The sequence below is a fragment of the Bidens hawaiensis genome, unplaced genomic scaffold (genome assembly GCF_021521415.1).
Source record: "Bidens hawaiensis isolate Kalapana, Puna unplaced genomic scaffold, B.hawaiensis_p1.1 tig00011151_1, whole genome shotgun sequence".
NCBI lineage: Eukaryota > Viridiplantae > Streptophyta > Magnoliopsida > Asterales > Asteraceae > Bidens > Bidens hawaiensis.
In genome coordinates this window covers 600,893-615,627 of record NW_027491863.1, presented here as the reverse complement: position 1 = coordinate 615,627, position 14,735 = coordinate 600,893, and the positions used below count along the sequence as shown (strand labels likewise).

Here is a 14,735-nt window from a genome sequence, read left to right as displayed (position 1 = left end):
GACGTAAAATGTCCAGATGTGTCTAGTTTTGACTACGTATGGTCTTAAGACTAAGTGTAATGGGGCTACAATTTGGGCGAGAAGGGGCGCAAACACCGCCCCCTGGGCGAAATGGGCGGGGGCGTGGGTTATTTGTCGCCGGGAGGAGATGAGATTTATTATTATTATATTTATAGTGTGTGTTATATATATATACATATTATTATTAATATATATATATATATATATATATATATATATATTACTATATATAGCCCCAACACCATTACACCTTAAAAACAAATTCTCACACCTTGCTGACTGGGCGCCACGTGTCGTAATTCGCCTTATCTGTAGCTCCTCCACTACGCATAGTCTAATAAGGATTTTTGCAACAGTGCTTAGTGCTCACCTGTCACAACTCCCATTGATTACGATGATATTAGTAGCGGACAACATTACTGCTGCTCCTTTCAACTTCAAGTCATTTCATTTCCCTTATTCGTCCTCAATTCTAATGCGTCTTCTCAATCCGTGTAAATCACCAACTTTAAATCATTAAATGGTCCTACAAATAGTAAACTAAATGTACAGAATTGGCAATCAACCACGCTTTCCAATTATGATAATATCATTTATTCATCTATTAATTTTTTTAAAATTCACAAAAATAATTGTGAAATTATCTATTTTGTCTTCTTTGCAAGTAAGCATGGATAAGTTAGTTACAACTTAAAACGTTATATCACTGTAATGATAAAGGTATACAAATATTATTTAATTGAACAGAAAAGAGAAATGTAGTGTTTTTTTAATGTAATTATAGAGATGATTATGAGGATGAGATGGGAATGCTTACAACTATAAAATAAATAATAATAAAATAAAATAAAAAAACCCTTAAACATAGGAATGAATAGAAATGCAATAAGAAGTTTTCTACTTCGTTGAGTTTCGTTAAGATATGGGCTTGTCTTTTTTTGTAGTGGTTACAAGCTCGTCCCGTTAAATGAGAGATGTCACGTGCAATGATTTCAAGTTAATTTGGCATCCTTATGTTTTTGTTCCCTAAACAATCAACTGGCCCTTTTTTCTTATGTTTTCGGGTCTTGCTCGGGCCCGTTTCTTGAACCGGAACGGGTGTAGGACTGTAGGTTCAGTTCCCAAAACATTTGTTGCGTGAATTGTGTTTTTACAATAACTTTTGGGTGGTGGTTGGCTTTGTAAAAGATTTTGAAAAAAATATTTACCGGTTATCGCGAGTCAAGCTTCAAATATTTTCTTCCAAAACACCCCGGTGGCTTGAAAGTTAACTACAAATTAAAATGATTTGTCTCAGTTAGAATACAATTTAATAAACACTAAATACACTTACTATTAAAAAACTTACCGATGTTGGGATCCTCCGAAATGACGATCCAAGCCCTTGCGAGGACCACCTCCTCTTCCTCGGTCCATTGCTTGTATGGATCACGTTGCGCTATCGGCTCCCCCGGTTGTTTCTTTTTGTGTTTACGGGTCGGCTTTTGGCTTGAACCGGAGGCCTGTGCCGTTTGCGTCTCCGGCACCGTCACCGGCTCCGACTCCGGTGGTGTAGAGCCGAACGCCGGCATTAAGTTTTGGGGCATGAGATAGTTGGCGTGCATGTTTAGGTTCGGGTCGGCAAATTGAAACGGAGAGCTCGGTTGGTTTAGGTTCATCGGGTTCCATTGTAAGTTCACGTTCGGTTGGTTTTGCGAACCATGAAGTTGACCGGAAGGAGGGAATGGGTGTTTCGATTGGTTTTGGTTGTTTCTAGGATTCTTTTTGCTAAATTTTTTGAAGAATTTGGGTATGAATTGTATATAAAATAGAGAAGAATGTGTATGTTTATATATATATATAACATATATAGGGGAGGGTTATTTTGAAAACCATTGTGAGTTTTAAGAACTTTAAAAACTCAATTTTGAACCATACATTTAATTAAATGATATGAAATATGTGGCTGAGATTAAATTCAATTAAAAATTAAAGTAGGAGAGCGAATAAGTATTTTTGATAATTACACAAGTTTAAACGTTAGTGACACATGTGTAAAAAGTCGATTCGTGTGTAAAAAAATACCGTATTTTTTTGTACATCACTTGCACTTACGTATTACACATGTGTAAAAAAAATTCGAAAAAAAAAATTGTTACGTTGAGTTCTTTCGAGTTCTTAAAACTCAAAGTGGTTCTCAAAAGAAATCAATTATATATATATATATATATATATATATATATATAGACACACATATATTGTTTTAATTAATTAATTTTTTTATTGGTTACCGTTGTCAACGGTAATATTAATAAAATATTATTATTTTTTAAATATGCTCGCCCCTTTTCGCCCAAATATCGTCGGAGGGAGGGCGGTGTTTCTCCACCTTCTCGCCCATTCGCCCAAACCATCGCCCCATTACATATGGCGTAATAAGTCATAATAAAACAAATAAACAATAATAAAAAAGGGCATAAACAAAATACATGCTCGGGAATGGGATCCGACTTGTACAAAGGTTTAAGTTTGTGTTCCAAAAAGTCCTCACCGAAAACCTTAAGGTTTTCAACGGTTAAATCTTGGTTAAATACAAACTTCCTACCATCATCATTTCCGGTATAGGGTCGTCTTTTGGGTAAGTCAAATAAGACGAAGTCTTTGGGCCTCCAGTTTTATAGGACCTCAATCTAAAATATTGGTTTGTCATATGAGTTTTCGAAAGTCATTTTTTTAGAATTAATAACTCAATTATTAGCCACGATGTTATGCCAAAAAACTCAAGTTATGGGACTTGATTTAGGATTCCATTGTTAACTGTTAATAGTTGCATTAACTTGTTCTTGTCCATAAATTTCTGACATTAAAAGATCATTATTATTAAAAAAAACATTTGACCCTATTATTTAAGTACTTAAATAAATTATCCAAACAAATACAAGTACCTATAAATAAACTAAAGTACTGTATAAAAAATAAAAAAAGTGTAAAATTAAATAAATAATGATTTTAAAGTAAAAGCATTACATAATTTTTTTTCTTATTATTTCACCAGGTTTCAATACCTAAAGTTAAATTTGTCTAAAAAATTAATCTTTATCCAAAAAATCCATCTTTAACCATTAAATAAGCAGATAAAAAGGTTTACCAATGCAAAATAACTTATTAATTTAACTCTAAATGTTAGAAAACATGATATCAGAGAGAGAAAACACGTTGTAAGGAAAAGAAGTCACACGTAATTATGAAAATAAAGAGTAAATTTCCTATATTGATACAATCACATCTATAAATTGTTGCATTTCATCAAGATTTACGCCTAAATTTTCTCATATTCAATCTAGGTTTTTACTTTTCTCTCATGGCAATTATTATTATTATTTGGTATAATAAAAATAGATTGATCAAAAGTAAAAAATGGTAATGTAAGGAGAGAAATGAATGTTTATAAAAGATTATTAGAAATCTAACGTGGCAGTTGGGCCGTTTTTATATAATGGCTTATGAATTATGATAAGGTTTATGTGTTAATGAAGATAAAGCTAAAGGGTGGATGAGAATCAAATGAAATGAAATTTATTGTGATAATAGTGTGGGTGGATAAGTAATAATTAATATAATCAAAACCAGTTATATAAATTATCACTCTCTTTAACCAAAAGCTCCAATAAAGAGCAATATATGAATATATCAATAATCACACAATAAGTAAATTAGCATCAAACGGAAATTAAAAGCAGAAACGTGGTTCAACAATGTGTTTTTTAACATATGTTTTAAGGGAAAAGTAAGTTAAAAAGCAAGTTTCGTTAAGTAATAAAAATTACCATGAGAGAAAGGTAAATACACTAGATTGAATCTAAGAAAATTTAGTAGTAAATCTTGATGAAACACAGCAATTTATGGATGCGATTGTATCAATACAGGAAATTTACTCTTTTTTTTCATAGCTACACCTGGTTTCTCTTATTTACAACGTGTTTTCTATCTCTGATATCATGTATATTAACCCTTAATAAGTTATTTTGTATTGGTAAGTTTTTTAGTGCTTGCTTAATGTTTAATGATGAATTTTCTGGATAAAGTTTTACTTTTTAAAATTAATTTGATTCGTCATGATTTTGTGACCACCATATGCGTCATCACATTATTTTTATTTAATTTTAAATGTAAAATTGGATGAAATAAGAAAAAATGTGTAATGCTTTTACTTTATAAACATTTTTATTTTATTATACACTATTATGTATGTGTTTATAACAGACAAAGAAGACCACGTCTTTTTTATCTCTACATGTATAGTTATTTTCTTAGACATATTTACTTTAATAACATTTATTTTCTAACGCTAAAATATAAATTACTAACAATTATAATTACTTCATATAATACAAAAAAAGGACATGATGTACCTTAAACGAGTCGTTCTACAAACACCGTGAGAGATTTGGGTTTGGTTTCAGGTATAAAATTAAAACTTTGAAATTCGAAAAAACTGACCCGAAAAACACCCATATCATGAATGCATAAAGTGTTGTACTATATGCACAAAGCTTGCTTCATTTCAACTTTGAAAAACCATATCGAGGAGATTTGCTCGATGGATGAAAGACAACAATATATGCAGGCATGTGTTTGTAATTGTTTTCTTAGCCGAATTTACTTTAATGACATTTATAGTATAAAAATAAATGAAGGAATCATTACTAGTAAATTAAAATTTTAGGGTTTGAAAATAGATGTTGTTGGAGTAAATACGTATGAGAAAACCACTCCACATGTAGAAACAAAAAGGTTCATGGATGTGTTATAAACAAATGTATATATTGTTGCCATTGGTCCATCGGGCAAGTTCCCTCAGTATGTTGAGTTGTAACCTATTTTTTATTTCGGATATTTGTTGCTCCATTAAATTCGTATTAGAGATTTAATTAAATTAAATTTCGTAGTTAAAATTATTATTAATTTTTAATGAAACAACAGGAGCGTCCTTTGATGCTTTGAATTTCAAACATGTTGTTGTGATATAACTAACGCAACCCTAATATATCATTCATCTTGATCATACGTAACTTCTCCGGTTCATCATAACACACAGGAAATCCATACCTGATTATTGCTCTTATATCTGAGTTTCATTCGGTCAAAATACTTTGGGAACCACAAATAATTTTGGTCGGATGGTGTTTACACACCTCTCATACTTGTTTGACTAAATTCCCAAACAGAAAATTCATCTTTAACCATTAAATAAACAATAAACCACTTTACCAATATAAAATAGCTTATTAATTTAACTCTAAGAGTTAGAAAACATGATATCAAATAAAGATGTTGTAAAGAAAAGAAGTCACGCGTAGTTATAAAAAAAAAGAGTAAATTTTCTATATTGATACAATTACATCCATAAATTGTTGCGTTTCATTAAAATTTACACCTAAATTTTCTCATATTTAATCTAGGGTTTTTTTTTCTCTCTTGGAAATTATTATTATTATTATTTGGTATAATAAAAATAGTTTGATCAAAAGTAAAAAAATGGGTAATGTAAGGAGAGAAATGAGTGTTTATAAAAGATTATTAGAAATCTAACATGGCAGCTGGACGGTGTCTTTTTACAATGGTTTATGATAAGGTCCTGTGTGTTAATGAAGATAAAGCTAAAGGAGAATCAAATGGAATGAAGTTTACTGTGATAATAGTGTGGGTGAATAAGTAATAATTAATATAATCAAAACCAGTTCTATAAATTATCACTCTTTTTAACCAAAAATTCCAATTTAGCTCAATATATCAATAATCCACAATAAGTAAACTAGCATCAAACGGATATTGTAAGCGGAAACGTGGTTCAACAATGTTTGTGTAATTTGAACAGATATTTTAGGGGGGAAGTAAGTTAAAAAGCAAGTTTCGTTAAGTAATAATAATTAACATGAGAGAAAAGTAAAAACTCTAGATTGAATATGAGAAAATTTAGCTGTAAATCTTGATGAAACGCAACAATTATGGATGCGATTGTATCAATATAGGAAACTTACTCTTTTTTTCCATAACTACGTGTGACTTCTTTACTTTAAAACGTGTTTTCTATCTCTGATATCATGTTTTTTAACCCTTAGAGTTAAATTAATAAGTTATCTTGTATTGGTAAGTTTTTTAGTGCTTATTTAATGGTTAAAGATGAATTTTATGGATAAAGTTTAACTTTACTAAAATTAATAATTTGATTTGTCGTGATTTTGTGACCACCATATGCGTCATCACATTATTTTTAATTTTAATGTAAAATTGGATGAAATAAGAAAAAAATGTGTAATGCTTTTACTTTAAAAACATTGTTATTATATTATACACTATTATGCATGTGTTTGTAACAGATAAAGAAGACCACGTCTTTTTTATCTCGACATGTATAGTTATTTTCTTAGGCATATTTACACTACTGACATTTATGTTCTAACGCTAAAATTTAAATTACTAGCAATTATAATTACTTCATATAATACAAATAAGATTATGTACCTTAACTTTTTTATTAAAATATTTATTTATTTTTTAAATTTATTTTCAATTTTTTTATTCGTTTTTTAATAGTATTTGTTGAAGTTCGTTCTTGTTGAAGAGTTGGACAAAACAAACAAAGGAAACATATATTAGATCTAACCAAAGTAAAAGCAATAAATATGTTCCCTTTATTTGCTGTTTTTTTCTTCCACAGATTGGGCTTCAACAAATAATTAATGAGCTTCAACAAATAATTTAAAAGAAAAAAGTTTTAAAAAAATATAAAACAAATTAAAAAGAAATTAAAAAAATTGTGGTGCATCAAGATCTTTTTTGTTTGCAATAGTGAATTGCCCACACTTTATGATGAGTTTGTAAGTGTTAAATCTAACACGATCTGTCTTAAACATATATTATTTTTGGGTATCATTATTTAAAAAATAATTATTATTATTATCAATATTAAATGTGCATTATTATATATACTTAATGTAGTTAATTAAATATGCATTTATAAACAACGTAGATTAGTTATCATAGTTTTCAAAAGACAATTTTACCATTTGAAAAAAGTTTTTATTACTTATAGTGAATGCATAAAGTGTTGTACTATATGCACAAAACCTACACCAATTCAACTTTGAAAAAAACATATCGAGGGCTTTGCCAGGTGGATGAAATACAACAATATATGCATGTGTTTGTAGTAGATCCGCTTGTGTTTCTACGTGTGGAATAGTTCTCTCAGACGAATTTACTTCAATGACATTTATATTTTGTAATATAAAATAAATAAAGTAATCATTGCTGGTTAATTGTAATTTTAGGGCTAGAAAATAAATGTCATTGAAGTAAATACGTATGAGAATACCACTTCACGTGTAGAAACCAAAAAGGTTCTTGGATATGTTATAAACACATGCATAAATTGTTGCCTTTAATCCACCGGGCAAATCCCCTCGGTATGTTTTTTCAAAGTTGAATTGGAGTAGGCTTTGAGGAACGCGTTATAATACCTACAACTCGGGTATTCCGTGTTGTTTGACATCAAACACAGGTCGTAGTGCTTCCAAATTGTCGGGGCTCATTTGGTTTTGTTGGCTATCGTGAATCTGTAGCTTGAAGGTTAAAACACTTGAGAACTGAAAGTTTTATCTTGAAGAATTCAAGTTGGTGTAGTCGATTATAACATGCATGATATATTTATACTATATCTTTAGGGTTAAATTGGTCTCAAATATTCAAAATTTAGTTTTGGACATTTATGACACAAATGGTAATCGGTTACTGCCATAATGTCATTAAATACACAAATACCATTAAACATACATTTGTACTCCGCATTTTATTTTAATTCATAGCTCCAAACAGGTTTTGAACTGTCACCAACCGGTTTCATCAATTACGAGTATCTGGAGCTTCAACCCGGTTGGGTTTCTAACTAGTTTCAAAACCGGTTTTTGACTACATTGACTTGAAACCGGTTTAGATTTAAAAAACCGGTTTAAGGATTATTAATCCCCATTCCAATATCATGTGACCAAATTTAAATAAAAAACCGGTTTGTACACCTCTACGTATAATCATATACCTTTTAAGGATTATCAACCCCCATTCCAATATCATATGACCATATTTGAATTGTGTAAGTTTGTAGCTTTCATTTAAAAGAAGTATATGGAACTATTTTTATATTCGTCCGGTGCCCGTGTTTAAATGTAATGAAATTAAACAACATACATATCACAAAGAAATCACTAAGTTTACGTCGTCAAAAGCAAACAAATCAAAAAGAAGTTTAAGTAAATGTAGCAAGTACAAAACATATGTAACGTATAAAAACCATATGCAGCATTGGCAACCACGTTACTTGTTTTGACTCGAACCAATTTTGACCCGTCACACAATCTGTCATGTCCGTCATTCTGAAGTTCTTGAAGATGACAATGAAATTCTTCTAACTTCTTTTAACGAAAGATTAGACGCATCAATCATAACAAGTTCTACTCATCGTGCATATGAACCAAACCAATAACATCAACAATAATATAGCTCTAAGCCGATTCCTATTTTAAGAAACGAGTTCTACATAAATAGCAATATAACTTAAGGCTAACTCTCACTCTAATAAATATTTTGTATACTGTCTAACTTCCGTTCGATATATTAAATATCATATTGCAACGTGTATATATGAGCTACAGGCACAAACTATCGTCATAATTCATCTTTCTGGTTGATTTTACCACTGCTTTCTTTAGCATCAGTATAAGTAGGCTTCTGGAGCTTAAAGGGAATCGAAGCATGTTTCTTCAAAAACTTGTAGAACGCGACTACAGTTCGATCGACATCTACAGGTATCTGCCATACCAAACAATCATCAAATTTATACATTTATTATTTATACATATATATGTGTATATATCACTTACAGGATCCGAACTTTTGTTTCCTGCCGGGTAGAAAAGAATTGTGGGGTACCCATCAGCCTGTAAAACGAAATATCCAAAATAACTAATCATGTTTGCCGTATTAATATCAAAAGATTCAAATTTGAGCTAAAATGACAATTCTAACCTTTGCCCGAGGATGTTCATTTGTACTACCATCCATCTTTGCAATTACCAATGAATCAACATCACGTAAATGCATCGCAAGCTTGTTATATGTTGGTTCTAGAGCTTGACAATGGCCACACCATGGTGCATAGATCTGCACAGAAATATTTATAAAAACAATTCATAATCGACGCAAAATAAATTCATATTTCATTTTTAAAGTACCTCTAGTAGAACATCTTTTGATTCATCCAAGACAATATCATCAAAGTTATTCCCAACTACTATTTTAACATCACCATCATTCTGCATCGTTAACAATCGACAGATTAAAAGTTAACTCAAAGATAAATCATAAATAAAAAATAAAAAGGGCCCAAATTATTACATGCTCGGGAACGGGATCCGACTTGTACAAAGGTTTAAGCTTGTCTTCCAAAAAGTCCTCACCGAAAACCTTAAGGTTTTCAACGGTTAAATCTTGGTCAAATACAAACTTCCTACCATCATCATTTCCGGTATATCCAATAACCTAGTTAAAAGTTAAAACAATCGGTAAATACTTCTATTAATGGTACTTCAACTTGTGAAAAGTAATAAAAAGTTAAAATAGGTGTTACTTGTGGAGCATCTCCTGTAACGCCAAAATAATCTGCAACGGGCTTTCCAACATCTTCGTTATCCACTTCAACATATACAAAAATAAGCTGCCCAATAAAATAATGGCATATTACTAAATCACTCAGGAGTAATTATATTGATATTTAAACAATTGCTAATTTTAAACTTCAAATACCTTTCCCTTAAATAACTTTGCAGCATCCTCAAATGTTTGTGCAACCTTACTTAAACCCTTTGAAGTTGCAAACAACAAAATCTGACAACAAAAAGTACAGTTTATTATGCTGATCAATATATATCTGTAACTGTATTTTATACCTGTTTCTTTATTGGGCTTTCAAAGATCAAAGTTCCAGTTTCTCTTGAAAAAGTTGTCACCAAGGGAAGTTTGTTTGCAAAAACAAACTCCTTAATTGACGACTTTTCAAATTTACCATCTGTATGAAATTAGAAGTTTAGAACTGTAGAAAAAACAGATGCCATAAGAGCAGAAATGAGCGAAAAACTGACCATAATGTGTCACTTTCTCAGCATCCTTCTTTAGCAAGACCAAAGCGGGACGTTTGACTTCAGGATTTATATGAAAAAGCTTGGCCACATTAGGGTTCACAGTTTGATAAAAGCTGACATCATCATCAAGCCTTGAAGCTGCAACAAGCTCCTCACTTTCTGCACCCTGATAACAGAACAACTCGATATAAAGAATAATATCTTGATTTTGAGGGTTAAAGCCTCAAAGCTAGAAGTGTAACAGTTCCATATCATGTGTGTAGTATTTCTAGGTGAAGTATAAATGGTGCAAGATAATAAGACGGTTATCAGTTATAAATAATACCACTGAAGAGTCGAGGAGGGCTAAAACAACTCTGTCCTCAGATGTAAGAACTTTCTCTGCATCTTCTTCAGTCGTTATATTGTACACACCAGGCCCAGTTTTCTTCTTAATCCAAGTTACTATAGCATCTCTACATTGTAAAACACCAAAAGAGCAAATCAACTTCATTGATTCTAAACACCACCCATGATTCAGACCATTGAATTAAGGTTGGATTCATAATCTTTTGATATTACAATTAAGCATTCTCCAAATTCTTTGAAAACAACATATTTAAGTGTTATGCTAAGGCAATAGATGAATTCAGAAACAATATTATTACTCAAACATACAAATTCAATGTGATATCTAGGGGTGCAAATGAGCCAAGCCGTTCACAAGCTACTTGAACTCGGATTGATAAAATGCTCAAGCCCGAGCCTCAAACAAAGCTCGTTTAGTTATTTGAGCCCGAGCCTAGCTTTTTCAAGCTTGTACCTAAGCCCCAAATATGGCGCATTTAGTTATTCAGCCGAGCCCCAAAAAGGCCCGTTCAGTTATCGAGCCCGAGCGTAGCTTTTTCAAGCTTGAACCTAAGCCCCAAATATGGCTCATTTAGTTATTGAGCCCGAGCCCCTAAAAGGCTCGTTCAGTTATCGAGCCCGAGCCCCAAAAAGGCTCGTTCAGTTATCGAGCCCGAGCCCCAAAAAAGGCTAGTTCAGTTATCGAGTCTGAGCCCCAACAAGGCTTGTTTAGTTATCGAACCCGAGCCTCGTATGGGTATCTCGTTTAGGCTCGTTGAGCCTTGCTTAGTTTTAAGTTTTGCCTATGTATTATTTTTACACTACACAGTTGGAGCCGAGGTGCCCTGCTTGCGGTGCGCGCATATAATGTATATATGTGTGAACCCTCGGGTGGGCAAAAGTAAAATTGCACTAATTTTGACGTTATTTTACTAATTTTGTGAAAATAACGTTAAAAGTGATGGAAGGTTAATCAGGCATCATGTGGTGGCGTTGATAGCCGAAAGACAAGGGTACATGCACCAATCAGCCGGCGTCCCGATGATTGAGTGCTATGTGCCTTATGTAATATGTCCAAGGCTTGATGCCAAACTACTATCGAGCCGGGGGGTCTCACCGGAAGCAGCCTCTCTATCCCCATGGGGTAGAGGTAAGGCTGTCTACATCTTACCCTCCTCAGACCCTACCATAGCTTTGCTATTGGTGGGATATTGCTATTGCTATTAATAAATCACACTTCAAACTAAACCAATTCAACACCGAGACAAGACAATCGACACTCACTTAGTCCGCGGCCCTAAGTACGGCTTATGCACACCGTCAACAAAAAACAAAACCGTGGGGAAGCCTTGCACCTCATACGTCTCCGCGAGCTCAATCTCCTCTTGCGCATCCACCTTCGCCAGCACCACGGGCTCGTCTTTCAACTCGGTAGCAGCAGCCGCGTACTCGGGAGCCAAAGCCTTACAATGTCCACACCACGGCGCATAAAACTCCACCATCACGTAACGGTTACTCTCGATGACGTCAGTAAAGGTTCCTTCAGTCAACACAACAACGTCCTTATCATCAATTAATTCGTCTTGTTCTTCTTCGTATTTGTAATCGGACGGTAGTTCGAAGTCGTCGTCGTCGTAGTTGTAGTTATCGAAGTCGTCGTCTTCGTCACCGGCGAATTCGTCTACATCGGGAAGATCTGGATCGGAGGAGTGGTGGTGTGAGGTGTGTGTGTGCTCGGGTTCTTCGAGGAAGCTGAGGTCTTCGTCGTCATCGTCGGAGATGGTTTGTGTAATGAAGTGAGAGAAGATGATGAGTGTTGAAAGATAGAGGACGGTGGATAACCGATGATGATGATGATGATGATGAGCCATTGAAGTTGTTGTTGACTTTGTATGTTATGTTATGTTAGGTCAGAGTGGAAGAAGAAGAAGAAGTAGTAGTAGTAGTAATAGATCCACACCACACGCTCTGAAACTGAAGTTAGTTAGTTAGATCCCAAGGGGTTCAACTGTTGAAGGTTAGTCGTTGACGGGGAATAAAAGACGTTGTGACAAGGTAGGTCATGTCGGTTACGGGTTTGATTCATTATGATTCAGACTCAATTTTAATTATTTAGATGTTTTTCAGTATGAAATCGATCAGTTTGAAGTCTGAATGAATCAGATGGTAAATGTTACCGTCTGAATGGTTCAATTCAGATGTAAACAATCAGCTCCACCTTAAAACCCTGCATACATTTGAGTCATGTGATCGTCTGACAGACTTACATTCACTAACTAAACTAGCAAACATGTGTAATTGTTTAACCAAGTTAATTATTATTATTATTATTATTATCTTTTAATAAAGATGTGAAGTGACCGTGATTGGTTGAAAAAAGTTGTAGCATCACTCACTATACTATTCTCCCCCTAATGTTCGCAAATTCCACTGATGTCTTCTCTCTTTAGTGTCCATCTCTCTCCTCACACAGGTTACTAGTGATGTAGTAGTGGGTTAACGGCCACTACACATGATCATATAACATTTAAGACTAGATGTTACACGATACATTAACGACAAACAACAACAATGTGCAAAAATCATAAATAATTGGAAAAAACAAAATTAGGTTAGGGATACGAAGGGGGTTTCCTTGAATATTGGCAATGGTCGGTGTAGGTCGGTTCATGGTGGCGGTCCAAGAGGACTTTGTACGCCACCAACAATAGGTCAAGAAGATGGGTTGGTCGGGTTTTAATTTTCAGTTTTACTTATTTTGTTTTTATTATTTAAGTTAATTACAAAAAGAGTCTCTTAGTTCTATGAGAGTAGGGTTGCAAACGGTCTAAATTGAATTGAACAAGACCTTTTATGTGCTCGTTCGTTAGAATTTTTCGAATAAACGAACAGTTCACGAACACTCTATCGAACGAATATTTGTGTCTGTGTGGGTCCATTAAGGGATTCAGTTTGTTCATATCCGTTCGTTAATATTGTAAATGAACGCTAATGAGTAAACGAACACTAATGGACAAATAAATACGAAGACATTAATGAGCATTAGTGGACAAACGAACAATGGCACACACTAATGAACAAACATAAACGAACTTCTCGCCGAACGGATATTCCGATTCGTTTAAAGCCATAAATGAGGTGGTAAGTGAACCAAACCAAAGTTAGCCCCTTTCCGGTGTCATCTGTATCAATTCCACAGCAGGGGCCATGATCAGCATCCTTGCTCAGGTAACCTTCAATTCTCAACCTTTGTCATACAATCACACAAATTCTCATACATTAGTTAATATAATTTCATTTTGTTGTGGAAATTATTATTATTATTATTATTATTATTATTATTGCAGGAGCGTATTCTAGGGGCTGCCCTAGGAACTGTATTCTCCGGCGTTATTGTTTTCGAGCAACGCCGGGACATCTACAAAACCATTGCAACTATCCAACCGCCCAAATCTCAGGTCTCTTTTTTATTATTTATTTCATTTTGTTGAGTTTACTTTTGCAAACCCTAATTGTGCGTACCAAATTATCAAATCCGTGTTGCCATCTGCGATTATTATTTTATATAATTAGGTATCATAGTTTCCGGTTGGTTTATTCGATGTTTACGATATTGATTATTATAATTTGAGATTTTTTAAAATGCCTCACGTCTAGGGCTGCAAACGAGCTGAACGAGTTCGTGAACCGTTCCGTTTGTTTAGTTAATGACCGGACTTGAACGAGAAATTTTGCTCGGTTAGTTAAACCATGAACAGAGGTCGTGCTTGTTGATTTATGTTCGTGAATATTAGGCAATGTGTTCATTTAAAGTTATTTTTTTCTTTATTGGTTTTAGTTTTCTAAAAGATATGAAGTCCTGGTTATGATAATTATGCCAAGTATGCTCGGATAATTATGTTAAGTATTTATTTGTATTTGGTGGATTCCGGGTAATGTTTGATGAAAAATGCAGATTTTGTGCTATAGTGAATATATGATCACTTGTGTTCATGAATGTCCGTTTGTTTACGTTTATGTTCAAGAATGTTTGTTTGTGTTCGCTAAGCTTTCATGAACAGTTCACAAACATGTTCATACTTCATTTCCTTAATGAACAAACACGAACAAGAAATCTCATTCGGTAAGTGTTTGCGAACAGTTCATGAACAGGTTGATTTCTTTAAATGAATGAACATGAACAAGGCCTTGTTCGTGTTTGCTCGGTTCGCT

At 33.4% G+C, this 14,735-nt stretch overlaps 1 protein-coding gene and 1 long non-coding RNA gene across 2 annotated transcripts; one reads left to right on the top strand and one right to left on the bottom strand.

Moving 5' to 3' along the window:
* Nucleotides 1-8,661: 8,661 nt before the first annotated feature.
* LOC143537237 (protein disulfide isomerase-like 1-4) lies at nt 8,662-12,394 on the bottom strand. The gene is made up of 11 exons (XM_077031051.1): nt 11,808-12,394; nt 10,522-10,651; nt 10,197-10,362; nt 10,005-10,123; nt 9,862-9,942; nt 9,686-9,772; nt 9,454-9,597; nt 9,291-9,371; nt 9,085-9,219; nt 8,940-8,996; nt 8,662-8,868 (listed from the first exon to the last, which is right to left on the bottom strand). Exons 1-11 carry the CDS (start codon nt 12,392-12,394, stop codon nt 8,725-8,727), a joined length of 1,731 nt encoding a protein of 576 aa, XP_076887166.1. The 3' UTR covers nt 8,662-8,724.
* A 1,282-nt stretch (nt 12,395-13,676) lies between these two features.
* Nucleotides 13,677-13,983, top strand: LOC143537201 (uncharacterized). The gene is made up of 2 exons (XR_013136005.1): nt 13,677-13,751; nt 13,871-13,983. It is a non-coding gene; the product is annotated as an uncharacterized LOC143537201 (long non-coding RNA).
* The last annotated feature ends 752 nt before the right edge of the window (nt 13,984-14,735 follow it).

Bases quoted from the DNA above. Each gene is read 5' to 3' on its own strand.
- LOC143537237 (XM_077031051.1), bottom strand. From the start codon at position 12,394: ATGGCTCATCATCATCATCATCATCATCGGTTATCCACCGTCCTCTAT. The intron at 9,598-9,685 runs GTAACACCTATT...ACTTTTAACTAG, and splicing joins TTACAGGAGATGCTCCACAA to GTTATTGGATATACCGGAAA. The intron at 8,997-9,084 runs GTTAGAATTGTC...TTCGTTTTACAG, and splicing joins ATGAACATCCTCGGGCAAAG to GCTGATGGGTACCCCACAAT.